This window comes from Colobus angolensis, unplaced genomic scaffold (assembly GCF_000951035.1).
Source record: "Colobus angolensis palliatus isolate OR3802 unplaced genomic scaffold, Cang.pa_1.0 Scaffold212, whole genome shotgun sequence".
In the NCBI taxonomy this organism is placed as follows: Eukaryota; Metazoa; Chordata; class Mammalia; order Primates; family Cercopithecidae; genus Colobus; species Colobus angolensis.
In genome coordinates, this window is record NW_012115289.1 from 5,169,131 (window position 1) to 5,178,617 (window position 9,487).

The following is a 9,487-nucleotide window of genomic DNA, read 5'->3' on the forward strand; positions in this document are numbered from 1 at the left end:
CCTGGGTGACAGAGCGAGACTCCATCTCAAAAAATAAAAAATAAATAAAAAAAATAAAAAAATAAAATAAAATAAAAAAGACTAAAGAAGGGGAAAAAAAGAAGAAAAAAAGACTAAAGAGAGAAAGTTCCCTATTTATGAAAGAGCTGTGGTTATTTACAACCATGTTAATTTCTATGTTCACTTCTAAATGTTTTATTATCACCTCAATGAAATTGATAACCAAATAGTTTCTCTCATACCCACGAATCCTACAATCAAATATTCAACTCTCCTCTGACAACTCCTTCTGTCTTTTTAAGATCAAATTATAAATTTAGAAGAAGAAATTCACCTAGAAAACTTTTGAGATTTCTCAGAGAGCCCCCCCAAGGAAAGCACAAAGGTTTATTATTTCACCTCATAAAAGAAGGGATTCTAGAAATTACTATTTTTTAAATGTATTACTATTTAAGAGTTGTATGGTAAGAGTTGTCAAACCAGAAAAGACTACACTTTTCCAAAATTAAAGAGAATACGTAAAATATTAATACAGGTTGAGCATTCCTAACTTGAAAATCCCAAAACCCAAACTTTTTGAGTACTGACATGATGCTCAAAGGAAATGCTCACTGGAGCATTTCAGAGTTTCGGATTAGGGATGATCAAGTGACAAATATACTGCAAATATTCCAATAGTTAATAAAAAAAAAAATCTGAAACATGGCCAGGCATGGTGGCCCACACCTGTAATTCCAGCACTTTGAGAGGCCAAGGCAGGCGGATCAACTGAGGTCAGGAGTTCGAGATCAGCCTGGCCAATGTGGTGAAACCCCATCTCTACTAAAAATACAAAAATTAGCTGGGCGTGGTGGCAGGTGCCTGAAATCCCAGCTACTCAGGAAGATGAGGCAGGAAAATCGCTTGAACCCAGGAGGCGGAGGTTGCTGTGAGCCAAGATAACGCAGTCGCACTCTAACCTGGGTGACAAGAGCGAAACTCCATCTCCAAAAAAAAAAAAAAAAAAAAAAAAAATCTGAAACACTTCTCAACCATTTTGGATGAGGGATATTCGGCCTGTATTTTTTTTTTTTTTTTAATGCATGCTTTATGGGAGTCCCTCATGATTTGTAAATTCCCTCACCATCCAAAGTATGTTTTTACCCTCAGGAGAAACACTGTTCAAAATTCTATAAAGTAACTCTACGGAGTTTCCCTATATTTATCAAAGTCCTGAAGGTACGCTGCCTGATGCAACAGTACAGTGCTGCCTGTCATAATTTCACTTTTTAAAACGTCTAAAACCTTACTTCTTTCCTAACTTGAATCCAGCATCTTCTCCAGTGGTTCTTCACTAGGGATGTACATCAGACTTACACATGGAATTCTGTAAAAATATAAATGTCTGGACCCTATTTCTACATCTACAGGTGAACTCAGTTCCCATTTTGTCTTTCATTGTGCTTTTTCAATATTCTGGAACAAACTGACACTTCACGACAAAGTAAGTCTTTCCCAGAGTCTCCAAGATCCTCTAAAGAGGTCTGTTAGGTAAAAACAATTTTCATAATTATACTACTAAGTCTATTTATTTTATATTCTTGATATGAAAAATTACATCTGCCCATTTTCACAAATCAGGCTTCTTCTTTGAAAATAGGCTTAATCAGATGTTTTACCTAGTATTTTTTTGAATGGCTTTATTATCTTTATTTTGCATGTCATAGAAAAAATTTTATCAGTAGCATTATTCTTATTATGAACCCTCCTCAGACCCTTGATATTTAACAATTACCGGTAACAAATTTACTATGATCATTAAATCTGTCATCTTCAGACAGCTTTTGTCTTCTTTAGATGCTTGCCCAAAGGCTGTGCTGTAAGCTACATAGATCAGAGTCTATGTCCTAAAGGGGAGACTCCAAGCCTTGTGAAGAACTATTAATACTTCAAAGAATAGAGTTTTGGGTAGAAGGTTCTAAAGTTGACTGCTTTGACACCTTTTAGACCCTATCACTGGACTGAGTGAGATTTCCAGGACTAGTCCTTCTAGAAACAGACAGAATCATGCAAGCTGATCCCTAACATATACAATGAAGTAAGAATTACATAAGGACTGAATGAGCTGACGGAGAAAATCTCTCTGTGGTCATGTGTTGGCAATACTGTTAATATTATTTTAATATTCTATTTTCTGGATATATGAAGAAGCTTTTTTTCCTCTTAAGCTAGCTGTCATCTACACATTTTAGTAGACTGCTTTTGTAAACTAAAATCAAACATTCTAAAATCATATCTGACCTCGCATCTCACTGACACCCCATCCCAACCCAAATTCAGATTTCTTAACTAAGTCTCCTTACTTTTCATGGTAGTTATCTGCAACCGTTAAATAAGAATCTGTCTGCCTCCTTTAACCAAGATATAAGTGGACAAGTTACCTGTGCAACTAACATCTCACCTGAAAACGGCATGGCAGGTACGACCAGATACTTTTTTTAAGGAACAAAGGTTGGCTTTCCTTATGGAATCAGTGCCTACGAAGACCTCCCATATAAGCTGGCCTGGTGCTTGTCTTACACGGCCCAGTCTTGGAGATTTTAAGGAAGGCCATACACTTCCTGACAGGACATGAACCACAGGAAATATGGGGGACCTTTAGTAGAGTGAGATTCACTCCAATGTATACCCACTGCAGGTGAAACCTAGTAGAGAGAGTTTCTGAGACTTAGTTTCCTATCCCTTAGATAGCAAATAATCAAGGATTTTTAAAGTTCAATCTGACATTCCTTATGAAAACTTCCAGACAAAAGTTAATTTTGTGACTTTAGTAAAAGCCAATAGTGTACGGCTCTAGATTTGCAAAACAAACTGAAGGAGGCCTATTTATTGTTAATGAACAATCTTGCTGCACTCATGCCAATAAGCAAGCCAAACATAAGACCAAACTTGTTGTCATCAAGACTCTCTCTGAGATTATTATGGTCATGAGGTAGATACAGGCTGTCAGAAAACATTATGGAAGAATTTGAAGTAAGCAAAAAAGATCACTGTCTAGCACACTCTTTGTGCCTTCTATAGTCTTTTTCATAACTGTTGCAATTGATAGCAATGCCAATGATTCTCAGTAAAAATACAAATAAAGTTTTCCCCTGAAATGTAATTGATTACTGCGTTTGAATAATGACCAGTTTTACATCTATCTCTAAGTTAATTTTAGCATTCCTAATTGCCTAAACCAGGGGTGTCCAATCTTTTGGCTTCCCTGGGCCACATTAGGAGAATTGTCTTGGGTCACACATAAAATATGCTAACACTACTGATAGCTGATGAGCTAAAAAACAACAACAACAAAAAACAAACAAACAAACAAAAAAACTCATCATGTTTTAAGAAAGGTTACGAATTTGCATTGAACCACATTCAAAGCTATCCTGGGCTGCATATGGACTGTGGGTTGTGGGTTGGACAAGCTTGGCCTAAACATACATGTATTTTTTGAATTCTCCTTTTCACTAGCTGTAACATCTTACTGGTTCCTTTGGTAACTAAAGAGCTCAATAAATTCTTTGATTCATGTTGATTTAAAATTATGAAAAAGGCAGTTTGGCTATACTACTCTGAAATAAACCTATATATTTAAAGGCAAAAGGAAAAAAATAGCATAATTAAGTGCTAAATAGAAAAAGAGATAAATTATATGAACAAAAATTTGTATAATTTGAGGATATACTGGATGGATATTACATGCAAAGTTGAAAAGATATCAACTATGAACACTACACTAAAAAAATATTTCACAGCTTAAATAATACAGAAGTATATCAATAGTGCTCACATATAATACATTGACCTTTTCTCAAGGGCAAACCAGTACTTCTGGAAAACTCTCTCCTTTTGGATTATTTGCAAAATAAACTTTATCCCACAAACTCATATATAAAAAAATCTTGGCCGGGCGCAGTGACTCATGCCTGTAATCCCAGCACTTTGGAAGTCCAAGGTGGGCAGATCACGAGGTCAGGTGATCAAGACCATACTGGCTAACACGGTGAAACCCTGTCTCTACTAAAAATACAAAAAAATTAGCTGGGCGTGGTGGTGGGTGCCTCTCTAGTCCCAGCTACTCGGGAGGCTGAGGCAGAAGAATCGCTTGAACCTGGGAGGCGGAAGTTGCAGTGAGCCGAGATCATGCCACTGCACTCCAGCCTGGGCAACAGAGCGAGACTCTATCTCAGAAAAAAAAAAAATCTTAAGGTGCCTATATTAGAAATACGTTCTAACTTCAGCAAACCATATAGTGCTCATCTCTTCTGCATTAGCAGCATCGACTTATGGTGAGCAAGTTACTTGACCTCTCTATATTTGTTTCTTCATCCCTAAAATGGGGATAATGACAAAATCTACTTCATAAGGTTGTTTTGAGAATTAAATGAGCTAACACACGTACAATAATTAGAATGATATGTGGCCCATAGCTATTATTATTTTTATATGCTATTAGTGTATATTACGAAACACTTGATGAAGCCAACCAATAAAATTTCTCAAACTCAAGATGAGTATTTGGTTTTTAAAAGTTTTTATAAAACTCAGCACAAACTAAAGACTAGAAGCCTGTAAGTGCTTTTAAAGTCACCTTTCCATTTTTTCTTCTTGCTCATTATTGGAAATTAAAAAATGAGCCACCTTCACATTCCTCTGTCTCAACACTGACATTCAAGCTGAAACGCAAGTACTAAAATGGAGGGCGTGGATGGGGAAAGTATAACATAATAAGTAGATCTAGCCTGTGAGGTAATCAGAAGGTATTAAAATGAACATATTTAAATTTTTTGTTTCCAGTCTCAAAATAAGGCTATCTTAAACAACCAAACTAAAAAATCAAGACTTCAAAAATAAAAATTGGGCCAGGAATGGCGGCTTACACCTGTAATCCCAGCACTTTGGAAGGCCAGTGTGAGTGGATCACTTGAGCCCAGGAGTTCAAAACCAGCCTGGGCAACATGGTAAAAACCCCATGTCTACAACAACTAAAAAATTGGCTGGGCATGGTGGTGCACGCCTGTAGTCCGAGCTACTCAGGAGACTGACGTGGGAGAACTGCTTAAGCCTGGGAGCTTGAGGCTGCAATGAGCTGTGGTCATGCTACTGCACTCCAGCCCTGGCAATAAAGCAAGGCTCTGCCTCAAAAAAATAAAAATAATAAAAAGTAAAATTGGGGTGAGTACAGTGGCTCATGGCTGTAACCTCAGCACTTTGGGAGGACAAGGTGGGAGGATCGAGGCCAACAGTTCAAGACCAGCCTGGTCAACAGTGTGACCTCTATCTCTACAAAAAAATAATAAAGAATTAGCCAGGCATGATGGTACATGCCTATAGTCCTAGCTACTTGGGAAGCTGAGGTGGGAGGGTCGCTTGAGGCCAGGAGTTTCAGGCTGCCGTGAACTATGACTACACAATTATTTCAGGCCAGGCAACAAAGTGAGACCATGTCTCTAAAAAAATAATAAAATAAAAATAAAAATTGATTGGGGGAGTAGAGGAGAAAAAAAATTTCCCACAGATATTGTGAAGGAAGACAACTAGCTCTTAAGCCCCTTTTAGCTAAAAAGTTATTCAAATCTATGAATTTGGGAAGCCTTAGGAAGCAAGAACTAGGAACCAGAAACAGAAAAATAATCTGCTTTTGATGGAGTAATAGTGTGATGTAAACATGTGTCACTACTAAGCCTTTCTAGTTTCCTAAAACAAAAAATAGATATACTTCTGGTGGAATAATTAAAATGCAGTCTCAAATCCTTCCTATTTTCAAACTTAATGGTGGAGAAAGGACTGTATTTTTATACAATTTACCCAGAAAACTGAATCATAAAATTTTTTATAAAAGAGCTCTAGAGGGAGAGAGAATTCAAACAAACTTATCAGACCAAACAATTCTTTAGTGATTTTTAAAAATTATTCATTTAAAAAAATCATGACAAAAAATGTATCAACATAAGATACCTATGTTTCGTAGAATTTCAACAAGTTTTTCTCTTTTTGAGAACTGGCCAACTTGGAGAACGGTCTGCTGAACATCTCTACATGCTCCACCCACTTGTCCAACAGCAACAAACAGATAATTCGACTTTAAAAACTCTGCAGCCAACCTTGAAAAACAAAAGATTATTCTTTAACTTATCCTCCTCTCCATTAGTATCCATAATATCCACTGAATTCCTGTAGGTGTTATCTCAATATTAATCAGACAGCAGATTACGACAGCTATAAGATGGTTGGTTACTTATATCACCCAAGTACTATTTTGAAAGATCAATATAAAATATTAGGATTTTGCAAAATACATAACTACTAAAGTTTGTCACAGTATGTATATGGTAATTACAAGTGGATTTGCTATCCACGCAAAACTATATAAAATATGTGTATAACACTTAAAAAAAGCATCAACTAAAAGAAACTGCAATAAGCAGGAATTATTTTTTAGTAAAAACTGAAATGTAAGCCTAAGGCACAAATTCTGTTCTCCACTCATTGTTTTTATGTATGCTATTATTAGTTGTTTTATGAAAATATTACCTATTAAATTACTCTACTTCAAATAAATGATTTCAAGCAAACGAGATCTTAGGTCAGTGCTCTCTATGTCATGACACACATAGAAAGTAGTATTTACAAGGCACGATTGGGCAAAACAAGTGAGACAGGATGAAAGGCCCAGGGACATAGTGGAATCAGGATAGGTGTGCCTGCCCCAAAGGTTAAGGGTATCAATATCTTGACACATAGTTAACTCACTATCAGCATGCAACTGAGAAGTCTTGCTTTAGATCACATAGAAACATGGGGGAGTGGACAAAGTTGCTAATGAGAAAGATGAGTTTTTAGGGATAAATGGGGAGGTTCAAATCTCTCTTCAATGCTTCTCCCTCCTATGTAGCAGTCCCTTATTTACCAGCTGGCTCCTTCACGAAAATAGCTCAAATTCAGCATATCCAGAATCTTCATAAATCACTGCTGCTTCTTTCTCCTTACTTCATCTCTTACCATAAAAGAAAAGCTTTTTTTTTTTTGCCTTCTTTTAGAGTCACTCTGTCACCCAGGCACAAAAGTTGAAATCATCTGAAATTCTCCATCATTCTTTTCCTTCACTAAAACTACAGAGTGTTTTGTGTCATGTATACAAGGTACTGGGAGTAGAAAGATGAACATGGTGTTAGCCTATGAGGTCATCACATCAAGTAGGAAAGATATATTTAAAAAATTACAATGTTAGTGTTAGAATAATGTTTACTGAACACTATGTTCCAAGAAATGTACAAAGTGACTTAAACAGTTTCTTTCACAAGATATACTGGCAGGAAATGGATGAAATGATGTCTATTCAGAAAAATCCTCAAGTTTGAGGCAGGGCACAGTGGCTCATGCCTATAATCCCAGCACTTTGGAAGGCCAAGGCATGTGGACCACTTGAGTCCAGGAGTTTGAGACCATTCTGGCCAACATGGTGAAACCCCAAATCTACAAAAAATAAAAAATTAGCCAGGTGCGTATGCGCACACCTGTAGTCCCAGCTACCCAGAAGGCTGAGGTGGGCCTAGGATGGCTTGAGTCAGGGAGGTCGAGATGGCAGTGAACCATGATTGTGCCTCTGAACTCCAGCCTGGGCAACAAGAGTGAGACCTTAACTCAAAAAAAAAAAAAAAGGCTTCAAGTTTGAAGCTTGATCTAGGTTGATCTAGGGAAGCAGCAGGCAAGAATGTGGAACACTAACGATTGGGGAAAGGCATTCTATGCAGAAGGAAAGAAGAAACAAGCACAAATAATGAGAAAAGTAAAATTCAGTTTTCTCAGCCAAGAGGAAATAGCTCTAGCTCTAGTAGATTAGAAACACACAACTCCAGGTAAGAAAGCAGTAGGTAAGCCTGAGATTGTCATGTGTTAAAGAGTTTAAAAATCAGTCTATGAAGATGGAAAGATATGGGAAGGTTTATTTTAAATAAATGTCTAACAGAATCAGACTTTATTTTGGCATTGCCACTAATGCAGAAGTGACACCAGAAGCAGGGAGACAGGTTAAAAAGCCACTTCCAGTGAGCAGGGCAAAACTGATAAGGACCTAAATTAAGGTGGGAAATAGAGAAGCAGCTAACAGATATGAAATATTTTAGAGGTTACTGCTGTAATGGTTAATATTTGGTGTCAACTTGACTGGATTGAGGGATGCCTAGATGGTCAGTGAAAAACTGTTTCTGGATGTCTCTGAGGGTGCTACCAGAGGAGACTGACATTTCAGTTGGTAGACCGGGAGAAGAAGGCCCACCCTAAATGTGGGTGGACACCATCCAGTTGGCTACCAGCGCGGTTACAACGACGCAGGCAGAAGAAGGTGGGGTAACTTTGCTTGCTGAGTCTTCTGGCTTTCTTCTTCCCATGCTGGATGCTTGCTTCTGCTCCTCCTGCCCTTGGACATCATACTCCAGGTTCTTCAGACTTTGGACTCTGGGACATGCACCAGCGGCTTCTTGGGGGATCTATCAGCTTACTTGGTTTTGAGGCTTTCAGACTTGGACTGAGCTACTACTGGTTTCTCTCTTCTCCAGCTTGCAGATAGTCATGGGACTTTACCTTGTGATTGTGTGAGCCAATTTTCCCTAATAAACTTCCTTTTATATCTATCTATATATTATTGGTTCTGTCCTTCTGGAGAACCCTAATATCACTGCCACGTTGTACTGAGACAGGGTCTTACTCTGCTGCCCAGGCCAGAGTATAGTGGCACAACCATGGATCACTGCAGCCTCAACCTCCCGGGCTCAAGACATCCTCCCACTTTAGCCTCCTGAGTAGCTGAACCTACAGGTGCATGTCACCACACCTAGCTAATTAAAAAACATCTTTTTTACATAGACAGGGTCTCACTATGTTGCCCAGGCTGGGCCTGAACTTCTAGGCTCAAATGCTTCTCCCACCTTAGCCTCCCCAAAGTGTTGGGATTATAGGCATGAGCTACCACGCCTGGCCCAAGTTGAGTATTTTTAAAAGCGGAGTTAAAAGACTGTGAGAGAAGAATCACCATGATTCAAAAATTTCTGGCTTCAAAAGATCATGATGCCAATAACCAGAATAAAGAAAACTGGAAAAAGGGAGCTGAAGAAAAATTGCATTCTATTTTGGACATGAACGTGAGTTACTAGTTATTCATCTGAGAGAAAAAACACCCCAAGAAGTTAAATTTGAAAGTCTGGGCCGGGTTTGGTGGCTCACACTTACAATCTCAGCACTTTGGGAGGCTGAGGCGGGCGGATCACCTGAGGTCAGGAGTTCAAGACCAGCCTGACCAACATGGGGAAACCCCATCTCTACTAAAAATACGAAAATAAGCCAGGCATGGTAGCACATGCTTGTAATCCCAGCTACTCGGGAGGCTGAGGCAGAAGAATCGCTTGAACCTGGGAGGCGGAAGTTGCAGTGAGCCGAGATCATGCCACTGCACTCCAGCCTG

At 38.5% G+C, this 9,487-nt stretch overlaps 1 protein-coding gene across 1 annotated transcript in view; it reads right to left on the bottom strand.

The window, feature by feature from the left end:
• Positions 1 to 9,487, bottom strand: part of DDX4 (DEAD (Asp-Glu-Ala-Asp) box polypeptide 4) — an 88,763-nt gene that overhangs the window by 7,417 nt on the left and 71,859 nt on the right. Inside the window, exon 17 of the mRNA XM_011942929.1 lies at positions 5,986 to 6,131. Within this exon, the coding sequence (XP_011798319.1) occupies positions 5,986 to 6,131 (146 nt within the window). The remainder of the gene's footprint in view (positions 1 to 5,985; positions 6,132 to 9,487) is intronic.